Source organism: Aethalodelphis obliquidens, unplaced genomic scaffold, assembly GCF_003676395.1.
Source record: "Aethalodelphis obliquidens isolate GAN/ISIS:26980383/991018 unplaced genomic scaffold, ASM367639v1 scaffold82, whole genome shotgun sequence".
NCBI classification, from domain to species: domain Eukaryota; kingdom Metazoa; phylum Chordata; class Mammalia; order Artiodactyla; family Delphinidae; genus Aethalodelphis; species Aethalodelphis obliquidens.
Genome location: NW_020838026.1, coordinates 4,028,990 through 4,042,289, shown reverse-complemented (window position 1 = coordinate 4,042,289; position 13,300 = coordinate 4,028,990). Strand labels below are relative to the sequence as shown.

The 13,300-nt window shown below is 36.9% G+C and overlaps 1 protein-coding gene across 7 annotated transcripts in view; it reads right to left on the bottom strand.

Annotated features, from left to right (window-relative positions):
• Positions 1-3,662: 3,662 nt before the first annotated feature.
• Positions 3,663-13,300, bottom strand: part of ZBTB44 (zinc finger and BTB domain containing 44) — a 70,978-nt gene continuing 61,340 nt past the window's right edge. For 5 of the 7 annotated variants that reach the window (XM_027092974.1, XM_027092978.1, XM_027092979.1 and 2 more), the window contains exons 5-6: positions 12,836-13,136; positions 3,665-11,055 (exon numbers count right to left, since the gene is read on the bottom strand). In XM_027092974.1, the coding sequence (XP_026948775.1) occupies positions 10,773-11,055; positions 12,836-13,136 (584 nt within the window). In that variant the 3' untranslated portion in view covers positions 3,665-10,772. Of the gene's footprint in view, positions 11,056-12,835; positions 13,137-13,300 lie in introns of all 7 variants that reach the window. The other 2 variants (XM_027092980.1, XM_027092982.1) reach the window with 2 other exon arrangements.

Sequence of the window (13,300 nt, the reverse complement as noted above, 5' to 3'; positions counted from 1 at the left end):
TATTTCCATATTCGTTTTATTTCTGTAAGTCTTTACTTCAGAAACCATAAGCTCCTAGGGTCAGAGACTTCATTCAATCAACCCCAGGCCTGGGGACACCTTGGTACAAGAGACAGGTATGGCCCTGTCCGAATGGAACTTAATCAAATGGAGTTTAGTCCAACTGCTTTTAAATAATCAATTACCATTGTAATAAAAGCACAGGATGCTCGTGAACCTAACAGGAAGTCAGAGCCCAGCGTGCGAGGCTCTGGGAATGCTTCTTTAGAAGTGAAACTTAGTTATGGACTTGATGGATGAGTAAACCGGACTAAAGGGAGGGAAATGGCAGCACCAGTGTTTCAGAGAACAATCTGGAGAAATTGTGGCCAGGCTGACGGCAGTTGTTCTGAGGATTAGACTTGAAGTGGGAGTTGAGGCAAACTGTCAGGTGCCATGTTTCTCGGTGTTGTATCCTAAAGTTCCCTGGTGAGTACCTCTGAGCATTCTGGTAAAGTGAGCTTATGACCATTTCCTGGCAACATTCAATTATTCCTTCAACATTTTTTTGAGTTCTACTATGTGCCTGGCACTACAGCGAATATACAAATAGAAGACACAGTCCCTGATGTCAAGAAATAAATCAGGTGAGGGAGACACGCTAGTTATAATAGACAATACTTTTTAAGTGGCTACTCTATACTAGGTGCTTGCTGTTCTAAGCCTTTTACATATAATCATTCCATTCTCATAACTGCCCCAGGAGGTAGCTTTACAAGACAGTGTGACTGAGACGTGGGTTGGTGTAGCTAAACAAAATCTGCTAGGGAGAGGGACCTTCACCCCAAAACTGGAGGTAGACGGGAGTGGGGACTGAGTGGCGGGTTCCAAGAGGAGGTGAAGCCTGACCTTTGTAGTGAAAGTCCAACTACAACTAGCCAAGCACAGCAGGCCGGGACGGATTTCCCAGGGAGCGGGAGGCGGACTTTAAGCAGGGCAGTGGCCCGGTTAAAACATGACCCAGCAGAAACGGGAAGGATGGACCAGAGGGGGCTGGACTGGAGAGAGGGCTGTTTTTGTTTCTAGGCCAGAAACAACAGAGGCTTGAATTAAGTAGCAGCAGCAAGGATGGAGAAAATGACAGAAAATATTACCAACAGGGGTGGGAAAGATAATCCAGAGGTGATATTTAGGTAAAATCACACAAAGAAAAGCACACGACCAGTTCACATATTTACAGCAAGGTCACCTGTAACTGTTTCACATCAGGAGAGTAAGTTAACTTGACTCTCCTTTAGAACTAGGCCCTGGCACAAAAGACAAAAACACCCATCTGCATAAATGAACTCACACTTTCTGCCAGCGTTACCCTCCCTCAAGGGTCTCCCAAAATGCTAGTGCCCCAAAGAATCGCAACGCTAGGACTGGCGGGGTCAAAGCTTCAGGGTTTTCTTCCTATCGCTGGGTCTGGGAGAGCCGAGCGCTGTATCAACTCAAGACTTCTTGGGTTGCAGCCCTGTTGGTGCCTAGGGAGTTCAGGGTGGCTCTACTGCCTTTCTATAATGGGTAGGAAGGGCCCTATCTGTGTGGGTCATACATTTGTTATTATGTCACTGGGTTTTTGAAAACCAAATCACTCACAGTGCTAGGATTTTATAAACTGTAAAACACTCTGAAAAGGAATTTTTACTAATCTTGTAGGTAGACTCATTTGCATTCAACAGAGAATTCTGTTTCTGGACAAAAGTTATCATGTACACAGGTCCTACCACATTTACCACTGCTGCCTGAAATGCCAAAGAGAGCACATCTGCCTCAGCCCCTAAATTAAAGTGGACTAGTGGAATTTTATTTGGTTGTGATCTTTTCTTATGTTCTAAAGCAACTTTCCCAACAGAGGGTCTCTAGATGGCAAGAATCATCAGAGGTAATTCATTTGTAGCTGGCCCTTTACTGAGTGTGTGTATGTGTATGGTGCTAAGCCTGTCTAACTTTTCAGGTTCTCTGGTCAATGAGACGTACTCACTCACTTATTCAGTCTTTCAGACTCCAGCCAAAGGCCCCCAGAAATGTTAGCCGTGGAAAAAAGTAGGCAACAGTAGAAAGAAGGGTGTGGGACTGTATGGAGGCGCCCCACAAAATGACTCTAAAGACAGCTCTGCCCATAGCCTCTGCAGTGACTTGTTTGCTTATCTATAGAATGGGTGGGTATAAAAATTTCAAGTATTTTTGGCACAAGAATTCAAGAAAACAAATCAAGAGTTTCACAACAGTAAAACAGCTTTCCCTTCGTCCCCACGGCTGTTCAAACCCTGGTTCTCATCCTTTTGCTGATGAGGAAGCTCCTTCTGGATTGACTATATGCCCCATCTTAGTTTTCCCATCTGTATAAAAGTTTACCCATGTGAAAAATGAATTACATTACATTTTGGGATTTGATGTTTATGAGCAAGTTCCCCCCATTTAAACTCTCAGTACATTTGCAGATCTCTCAGTTTAGTACTTAGAACAAACATTCTGTTCAGAAAAGAACGCCCCAACTGTGTATCCCCGTGCCATGCATCGAGGAGACAGACACACATCTTCCTTTACTACCTTTAGTATCATTCTCTGAAAGGAATTTTTCTGGCCTGTTATTCATATGCAAATCAAACTGTAAGGCAGGAGTACTTAAAATTCTACGTTCTGCATTTATATGGATCACCTGTGGCTGAGGTAGCTACTGAGGACCCCAACACAGTTTGCTGGCCTTGAACCGTTTGGTACACCATTGTTAAAAACACTCAACAGGGCTTCCCTGGTGGTGCAGTGGTTGAGAGTCCGCCTGCCAATGCAGGGGACACGGGTTTGTGCCCCGGTCCGGGAAGATCCCACGTGCCGCGGAGCGGCTGGGCCCGTGAGCCACGGCCGCTGAGCCTGCGCGTCCGGAGCATGTGCCCTGTGACTGGAGAGGCCACAGCAGTGAGAGGCCTGCGTACTGCAAGAAAAACCAAAAAAACAAAACACTCAACACACTCACTGAATGATAGAAAATGCTTCTTAAAAATTTATGCTTTTCCTCCCTGAACTTAAGTGATGCTGGTAGCTTGGGGTCAGGGCACAGTCTCCTTTGGCGGTTGCTCTCACTCTATAGACCACTTATTGTCAAAATCCACAGCAAGGTGCATCTGTAGTTAGAATGCCCTTCCTTCAGGCTCTTACAGGCTCATCACCTAGGCAATGAGTTGCCTTCCCCCAGTAAGTACCATTCTCTACTCCTTGGTTGTAAGGTATTATTGAAATATCCCAACAGGTCTCTCTAATCAATGAAGTATAGCCTCAGAAAGATTCAAGGCAACTTCTCAAGACATAACCCACCACTCAGGAAAGCAGGTCTGCACAAGATACCTGGCCAACAGCTCTAGGATTTGATGACTTTCTCCAACTAGCCTCCTTCATATTCTTTTCCGTTTTAGGGATGGTGTTCATGGACTCCTTGCCCTTTCAGCTCTTTTCTTACCTGCCCAGGAGGCTGATGTGTAGGCTGACTCGCAGAACACTCTCTAGTCTGTACAAACTCAATGGATGCTTACTTAAGGTGCGCCTTAGTCTCATGACTTTTCTTATCCACTTGACCTCGATCAGCACCACCAATTCTTCCTTCCAGCCAACAGTAAATAACAACAGCAGGAAGTTTTACTCCATAAAGCATTAATAAGATATTTTAATGAAGGGTCGGGGTGGGGGGGGAACCAAACAAACCTTAGTCTTATGTTTCTATTCAAAGACACTCAAAACTATTTTTTTCCCTGCCCATCCCGTCTAACTGCAACTTTATTTGTGACCATGTAATAAAGGCTGGTTTAAAGTTTTTGTTTTTAAAAAAGTTTAAACCTTTTAAAAAAAGATTAAACAACCAGGCTAGCAAAAAGTACTCAATACATACTTTCCTTATATCAAACAAGCTAATATTTCAGTACAATGTAACTATACAGAATATATACGATACACATATATTCACAAAGCAAACACTATAGGCTCAGAACATATTTGAAAAAACATGATATTCACAGTGATTACAACTCTAAAAATGATTGTAACATTGAAACGGCACTTAGTATACAAAAAAGTCACAAAAATATATATATGTATGTAGTCACCAAGAACTATGGTTCCTGTAAAGTACTCATAGCCAGATACTAGTATATAAAATGTGAAGTTCTGACACTGTATACATTTTTAGGAAACAAAACAAATCCAAAACCATTTTTGTTACTGTTGAAAGTCAAACATGCCAAATAACTTAGCTATGGCCACTGTAACCAAGTAAAGCCAAACTTGAAGGAGATGATAACTGGATACAAAGCTGGTGAACTTGGGCCTGTCACAGGTAAGAAAGTTGTACTGGTTCTAGGAGGGTAGAAGACGTGACAACACCCTTCCACATAATTTAATTCACATTTCTTCCCCAGCATCACCTTCCCTCCCCCAAGGGTTTCACCAAATGCCACTGCCCAAGAAGAATCATAATGCTGTAACTAGCAAGATAAAAGTTTCTCCCAAACTTCCTTGATGTTGGGCTATAGGTGAATTTTAAAGCATGCATTCATTAGCTAAACAGGACCACCAGTCACCCATCTGGAAGACTGTGGTACATACACACCTTCCTCCTAGGCTGGTTGTACTAGAAAGTACTCCAGTTTTTGAATGGAGCCAGATTTATATGTTAGCTCTGTAAAATACTGAGCTACTATAGCAGCAAATACAAAATTACAGAAACTAAAACAATTTTATTTAAAAACTGATTTCTGTTACATCAAAACAATTTTTTTCCCCTTCACGTCTGTTTCCTTTAATCAGACATTAATTTCTTCTATCACTGAATTATGGTCTATTGTCTCAAATCGGCTTTTCATTATGCTGCTGTGGAAAAAGACAAGTTCAAATCCTGGAAAGTTTACATTTACTTTTAAAAATGGGAATACAGGAAATTTAAAGTAAAAAAAAAAGTCTGTTCTAAAAGTATCTCTCACAAATATATATATTTAAATATTAAAATAGGCTACCTAGGATTTTTATAAAATGGCTTTTGAAAAGATAGCAGAGGCACAAAGAAGCCATATACTATCTTCCAATTGGACATAAGGTGCCACAAGGGTGCCCTACAAGGAGGCAGGCAATCTCTATCTGATGCAACAGGAGGCACCAGCAACAACAGAAAAATCAAATATATTATTGGGACCTGGATTGAAATCAAATTTTACTCTACAAGAGACTGTTGTATTTTTAAAAAATATCTTGAAATATAAGCATTAGAAGCCACCACTTTGTACAAGGAAGAAAATGAATAAAGTTTATGATCTCACTCCTGATCACCTGATGGCATTCATTTCAGGCACCTGAAAGATGAACAGCAGTGTAACTTTCAGTAATTTAATGGACCACTCTCAGTATGAGAGACTTTACATAGCATTTGTCAACTTGAAAACTGATAACTGAAATAAAAGAAAGCTCTTAGAGAAAACACAATTATAACCTAATCATAGAAAAGGTTCTTTCTAGAAAAAGCAGGTGTTTCTAGGAGCTGCAAGAAAGGCTTCCCATCTTTAAATGAACACAGCCTCCACTAATACCAAGGAAACAGCATGTGTTTAGAGGAGATGACGGCTCCTCTTAATGTAGGGAAGATTGATCCTTCCTCAGCAGACGATGTACTTTGGTAACCTGAATATTCGTTTACAGGGTGATTTTTAAACCTGTTCAATTGAATAATGAAATCTGGATATGGTTAGACCGGTATTTGGGAAAACAGGGACAATTTAATAAAAGTCACAACACTGTAGAACCTCAAACCATCAAGCAGCAATTTTACCAATAAATCATTACAATTGAGCCTAGGGCTTTAAGTTTACTCAGCAAAATCAGTCAGTTTAAAAGAGAAAGGCAATCATCAAAGAATCAGATTTTATAAACCAGGCACTTCAAACGGAAATTTAAAAATTTTAAGTCTTTAAAAAATTTTTTTTAAAGTTTTTTGTTTTCAACCAATGGTCTGAACCCTTAAATTCTTCGAAAACTATTATGTACATAAGAACCTTGGTATTAGTTGGAACTGGCCTGGCCCCTATGCAGAGGGAGCTATATAACCGAAGTAGCATATACACTTGAAGGCAGTCTCAATTTTTGGATACTGCCAAATTGAGATGCCAGTAACATCATCTCCTGACATCTCTGCAGAGACTATTTGTAAAGATATGGAACTATTACTTTTTTTTAATCATAAAAATATAATCACTATGATGTAGTAGAAATATCTAACTGTGTCAAGTATGAAGTTAAAAAAAAAGTACAACTATGATGTCACTAAGAGTCTTCATCCCATAATCTGACATAGGCTTAACTCCCCATTAATAAATCTCAACATATTTATAATCTAAAAATGAAATACCCATAGACTGTCTGCTCCTTAGTTGAACCTGGAAATTGGTTCAACTCTACTTCATTGTTAATGTGAACCATTATTGCTTTTGGCAAATTAGTCTTGCTGAGGACCTTCCAAATAAAAATACCCTATGGTCACCAACATGTTGTCAAGCAAAAATGACACTGAAAGATAAAACAGGGTATAGGCAAAATACGGAATAACTTAAATTTTGACGATTTGAGCCTAAAGCCTGGGAGGAGTATGCTTAGCTATAAATATTCCTCATAGACACGGTTAATGTAATTGAGCACCCCCCATTCTGTACCACTGATTTAGAAAAGAAAATCTTGTTTGTATACATGGTTCTCTCAGTAACTTTCAAAATCTAAATATATTATAAATAAATCATCTTATGTCAATAACTTACACTGAAAACCACATTTACTACCTTTTAGCAACTTTGGGTCGCTTCCAGATGTGAACTTTACTAGTTTTTTCCCTCCCAATTAATATTAATAACTAGAAAACTATTCTCCCTCACTTAGTTGTATACTCCAGAGCTTCACATTTTCAATACAGGTGAAAATAGAGTAAGTGACACACAAAAGTTTTAATTCTCTTCATCAATTCCTTAAATCTCAAAGCCCTTTCGGGTACAATATTATAATTTTAGGATTGTTCATTCATCAAGTAATAAGAATAATTCTCTCCATGTGGTGCACTAGTACAAACTGCCATTACCTTATAAAGTAATGTATTTCTCAGGGGCTACAAAGCTAAAAGAAACTGAACCATGATCTGAGAATCTTCAGAATAAAAGCCACTAAGCTAGTTAACTCGTCTCCATTTAGATTAAGTATGAGAATAAAAAATAATAAGAGATAAAATAAAAGACCGAAAAGACTTAATACAACTTCCAAAGGCTCCCAGGGAACCATTTACACATCTGGAGAGACTGGCTCAGTAGTTAGAAGGTAACAGAGTTACCAACGATAAGTATATTAGATGTGCTGGCTGGTTCATTCCACTTGGTAACATATTTTAACAAAATGGAAGTTTTTTTGTTTTGAAAACCGAAGGGCATGTGTCATAACATGGAACCAGAATGTAAGTTCTGTAAGCCAGAATGGTTGCTGAAATGTTAAAATGTAAGAATGAATGAAGCTATTTAAACATTTTAGTACACTTTTGCCTCACTGAAAGTGAATACTTTAAAAACTGGCAATGTAACTAAATATATAACTAATTATTTAAAATGAAAATGAAGAAGGTTACTTTAAATTCAAAGTAAGAAATATCCATTTAAATACATTTGTGGGTGATAACCTCCATCTGCATCCCTTTCTCGAACTTAAAATTCAAAAAAATGAAAACAAGTATTAATGCTTTCGTTTCTGAATTAGTACAATCACTGACATGCTAGATGCTTCCACTGTTAGAATACACCCTTAAAAATGGAAAGAATGACTGCAGGAGCTGTAATATCCAGTATCACAGCAAACATCTTTGCTCATTTCTAAAGTATGTATATCATACCTATTTGGTAGCTTTAAAATGAAAAATAAATGCTTTTCTTATATAAAATACTTGGTTTAAAAAGGCAATTTATCTTGCATCCTAAAATTTAAGCCCTTTAACAAAGTTACCCCTCCTTGGGCCTTTCAGAAAGATAGCTATGCTAAAGTATTCTAAACTGGAATTTTTTTTATGTTTAGTTATACTGGTAATTTCTAATGGATGAGATAATATAACTGGCTTTCATCTCTGCAATGTTTTCCATATATTCTGGTAAAAATTATATATCCAGGCATCCTTCTCTTAGAGGAATTTTAAATAAATCTAAATAGCACTATATACAATTATCCCTCATAGCTTAGTTTCCTAAAACAGATCCATAAGCTAAGTATCCTTAAACTGTGTATCAAGAAAAATGTAGAGCCTCACTGAAATAGAAAAAAAAGGACTCTGTTTATATCACATGTTAAGTACTAGTTAGTTACCTGTATTGATAAGATTTGGGGAGCAGACAACCAACAATCAGCATTTTCACAGTAGATTCAAACGTTTCATAAAACTTGGAAATCTGTATAATTTGTAAATACCAATGAAAATCTAAAGTTTCCATTTGGGAATAAATAGCCAGTGATGGTGGTCAATCCTACATTCTGAGAACACAGAATACCTCAGAGCTGCCAAAACTGTGTAGGACTCTCTTAATACAAAATTCTCAGGACGGGGGTGTGCTAAAACACTTTCAACCCACAAATCTCCAAATGGTTCTGATATATTTCTTCTCATTAACCCTATTTCTTTCCTCCTTTTCTTCCTTCCTTCTTCTTCTTTTTTAAAAAAATAACTCTTAGAACTGAGGGCAACAATGACTCCTGGTCATAATTTTACCGATTCTTTGTTTTCTCCATTAAGATTTTAAAATTAACTTTTGAGATTTATCTACTGGTAGGCATAACAGTTTCCAAAGGATCTATATTACATTAAAAATAAAAATTCCTGACCTTTCCAGTTGAGACACAGCAGTACCGCTATTAGTATCACAGTCTGTTGAAGAAAGTAATTCAACCTATTAGTAAAGAAGCATATATAATGGGAGGCCATCATAATCTATGTATGTTGATTTTCCTGAAGGTACTATACCTATGTTTGGGAGCAAAGAGGAAACAACAGGTTCATGAGTGAGAAAAGGAGTTGGAAACAAGTTAAAAATAGCAGAATATTCAAACAGACAGAAAGAACATTAGCCTAAAAAAAATCTTCAATGAGTTCACTTTCCCTTCCTTTACATTTGTAGGGGATAAAAGAAGTTACAGAATTAGCCAATTAAAAAAAAATGAAACAAATCACTATAACTTAGAAAAATTTTATTATTAACGACTAGCACCCAGACAAAACTGAGATCTTGTGTTTTGAATAAGAAACTGTATTTTCTTTTTCTAACCTAATCAGGTGTTTTCATAATTATTAAACTTTGGGTATATACATAGAAAAAAAGAGTTACTCAAAAGATCATTGTTCATGGACTCATGAATATTTAGGATCAAGGTCAGTGATGCTTTAATGGCACCAGGTAAAAATGTATATTCCAGTCTAGAGTATCATATATGTTTCAACTATAAACCACGAAGTTTCTTTCTTTTCTTTTCTTTTTTAGCAGCAAGAGGTAATAGTCATTAATTTAAGGTTTTTAGTTTTTCTTTAGTCTTAACAATCCTTTTTTTCCCCAAATAGATTTGAGTCATAGATCATCATTTTATAGACTCTCCTCTACTTCTACATTATTGCTTACATTGCGTAAAAACTATCCTAACTGCTTTTAATATGACATTTGGCAATGTCTTAAAATATTTTGGAATAAGGACAATTTATCACTGTCATATGGGTATTTTGTAAACAATCGCAGTTGGGTTAAGAATATAGCCTTAACAGAGAATTCTTTATTTTGTCCAAAACAGCAGAATAAAAACATCCTCAACAATACACAAACCTATGTATAAAATATAGAACATCTCCAGTATATCTCCTTTTCATGGGATCATGCCAAGTATAGGCAAGAGAAAACTGATTTAGGCAATGACCCAATTAGCCAGGCATTAACATTCAAAGACCAGGTAAACAGTAATTTTATCCAGAAAAGCAGTATGAAAGAGTTCCTATGAAGCCGATTCACACACTATATTCTCTGTTCCTGGTCATTTCACGCACAAGTTGACTATCCTTAACCATGGTTCTTCGCCTTCTTTCACAGAAGAAAGATTATTTGGAGGAGTGGTACTACAAAGGTACAGGGAATACCTACCCCAATACCAAATTTTCACCATGAAAAATTATAGTGACAAAGCTTAAAAAAAAAAAAAAAACACAAAACACGTGGGATTTCAGAAGTATATACCCTAATAATTTTTAAGAAAGCTCACCATAAATACTTCCAAAAACAACAGGCTTTACAAAAGACTGTACAATATCCTGTGTATAGGAGTAAACATCTATTCAGGCCATCTGCCAGATTCGTTCTGTAATATGTCTCTGGTGTATGCTTTCATTTCAGGAAGGTCAATAATCATCTGATTTCTTCTTGACCTAGTGATCTGTTGTTAGCCTACTCCTGATAATGGAAGAGGAAACTGATACCAGTTTTAAGTCAGCTGGTTCTCCTTAAGTCTCAAGGTTTCTATTATATTTCAACACCATGTTACTGTGCACTTACAGAAGCAATCTCTCAGTCATGAAAAATAAAACATCAGTTGCAGAACTTACAAAGTAAAAAGGGAAATTCTTTCCCAAACCCTTTTTTGCTTAAAAAGTTAAATTAAATTCAAATGTACAAGACCAAGCACAGGCACTTTCCAAAAATCAAAAATGAAGCCAAACCATGAAATTACTCAATAGTTACAGAAGACAGCTCTGATTTTGGGGGGTCCTCTCTGGTTGCCTCGGCACAAGCACTGGTCTTTGGCTGCCCTGGCATTTCCTCCTCTTTTTCTGTCAGCCCACCAAGAGACCCCAAGGGAAAAGTGCTTTCACAATTCTGGGTCGAGGAGACCTGTGAAATTACAGGCATCTGGACAGAGGAGTTGTTTTCAAAACTGTGTTCTCCAAGATCATACTGAACAAGGGTCTCTTCTTGCTCCTGGTTTAAGTAGTCCGGTACTAGGAAATCACTAGGTAAGAGGCAAAGGATGAAACAGGGAGTTAATTTTCAAGCCAGTAATAAATAAGACACAATACAAAGACCTGATTTGTAAAACAAGACTGGGATTTTTCATTTCTCTAATTTTTGAATGAAGATTAGAACTCAGGAATTTTCAACTTCTAAACTTTCCTAAATATATGAACCAAAACCATCCATTAGAACCAAAGTATACCAACTCTCCCTACCACCAAGAGAGCTAAGATTATCACCTTCAGTGTCACTCTGGACACCTAAACAGCCTTGCTTGTTCTATGTAGAAGAGTTTTTGTATACAAAACAGATGGAAATAGCATGTTCATTTAAACAAAGATCATTTGAATAACTTATGAGTAACCTTTCTTGGATTATACACTAATTATAAGGTATATAAACCTAGCTTTTTATTACTTCCTGGATATAAATTAGTTAAGAAACTAAATCCTCAGGCATAAGTGACCTTTTATATAATCTACTATATAGAGAAATGTAAAAAACTACTTAGATGCTTGATTTAAATCTTTACAGTTAAACAAAAAAAAAATTCATTACACTCTATAATGTCAATAACTAATATACTTAAGGTTATTTTATAATTTATCCACTATTAATTTAAAAAACTGAAGTCTGCTCATCTGCAAAGCAATTTAAGATGTCCTATGTTATGTTTTCTAAAAAGCGTTCAGGTGTTAAACAAGAGTAGAGGATAGAGGGCTCAGTACAGGGAAGATATAGAAAACAGGCGTGGTTAACTGGGACACTATTTTAGTCCGGAACAAAGTTTGTTATGTCATGTATAACCTAGGTTTAGTGATATGATAACCAGACACCCAGAGTTAGAAATGATTACATTAAACAAAATGTCTGGCTTGAAGAGAAAACAAAATCTATGCAGGAATAATTTACTGAAAAATAAGATTTAAAAAATGAAGGCAGTTAAAAATTTAAGATTTGATTTTATAAGAAACTAAGAATTCCTACAGATGTACAATTCTGATAAAGTATTAAAAATAGACAACAGAATTTTATATCTAGAGGAGACCTTAGAAATCATCTTTAAAGCTTACATTTTACCTTTCTCTACGTTTCAAGCTTCTTCATCTGTAAAGTGACGTGTTAAATCATAACACTAGTTAGTGGCAGAGCTAGAACTAGAACCTGATCCTTGGATACCCAATAAATCAGAAAGGTAACTCTATTATAAGATTTTTATATTAAAAGCATGGAGCTCTAAACTGAAATAAAAAAAGGAAAACTTCATTTGATGTAAATTATCATATCCATTAGTTCTACACCATAGTTGGTGTAGAATTTTCTCTTATTATTTAAAGAAAAAAGAGAGAAGTGGTCAAGAATTTAATTAACATCCAAAGAGTCTGAAGTAATCCACTATCACTAAATATCATCTGACACGGTAAATTCTCCAATAAGGTCTATTTTAAAATGTACTACAGAATTACTTTAACCTTGTATTTAAAAAAACAACAACAAAAACCCACAAAAAAACCAAAACAAGCTGATAAGTAGTCTACTTCTGTAGGAAAAGATTTCTAATGCCAACTATAAATGTATTTAAAATTGTTTATACTTAGAAGGATCAGCAAAATTTGATCAGATCAGGAGATCAGAGCATTATTGGATAGTGGGAATTTAAAAGGCATGTGACTGATTAGCTGGCAACCTGATAAAAAAACACAGCAGGCTGCCCTAAAAGCAGGAAAAGAGAGTTTAGAAAGCAGTTTTCCTGGTTCGGTTTTTGTTGTGCACCTCACCTGCTCTGGAAGTAGTTTGCTAGCTCTGACGCTTCATGGTTCAGACTCCTCAGGTGCACGATTAAATTTCCAGAGTTGGTGAACATGGCGCCACATGTTTTGCACTCGTAAATCCGAGGCTTGCGGATAATGTGCCGGGAAACCCTCATGTGGTGTTTATATTCCCCGAAGGAAGTGAAAGTGGCACTACATATCTGGCACCGGAAACAGCGTTTACCTTCATGCTTTAGGCGATGCATCTTTAGCGAGTAAGCCCTGGTGAACTTTTTCCCACAGCGGTCACACTGAAATGGTTTAATTCCTATAAAATAAAGCAAAACAAAACATTATCTAAAAATAAAATAAGTGGAAATGTCATAAACCTCACAGACTTCTGAACTGTAATTCTGTAGCAAGAGATAATCTGAGAAGACAAAAATCATCAGCAAAAATGAGTTCCAAACTCAGTATCTCAGAAAAGGTACA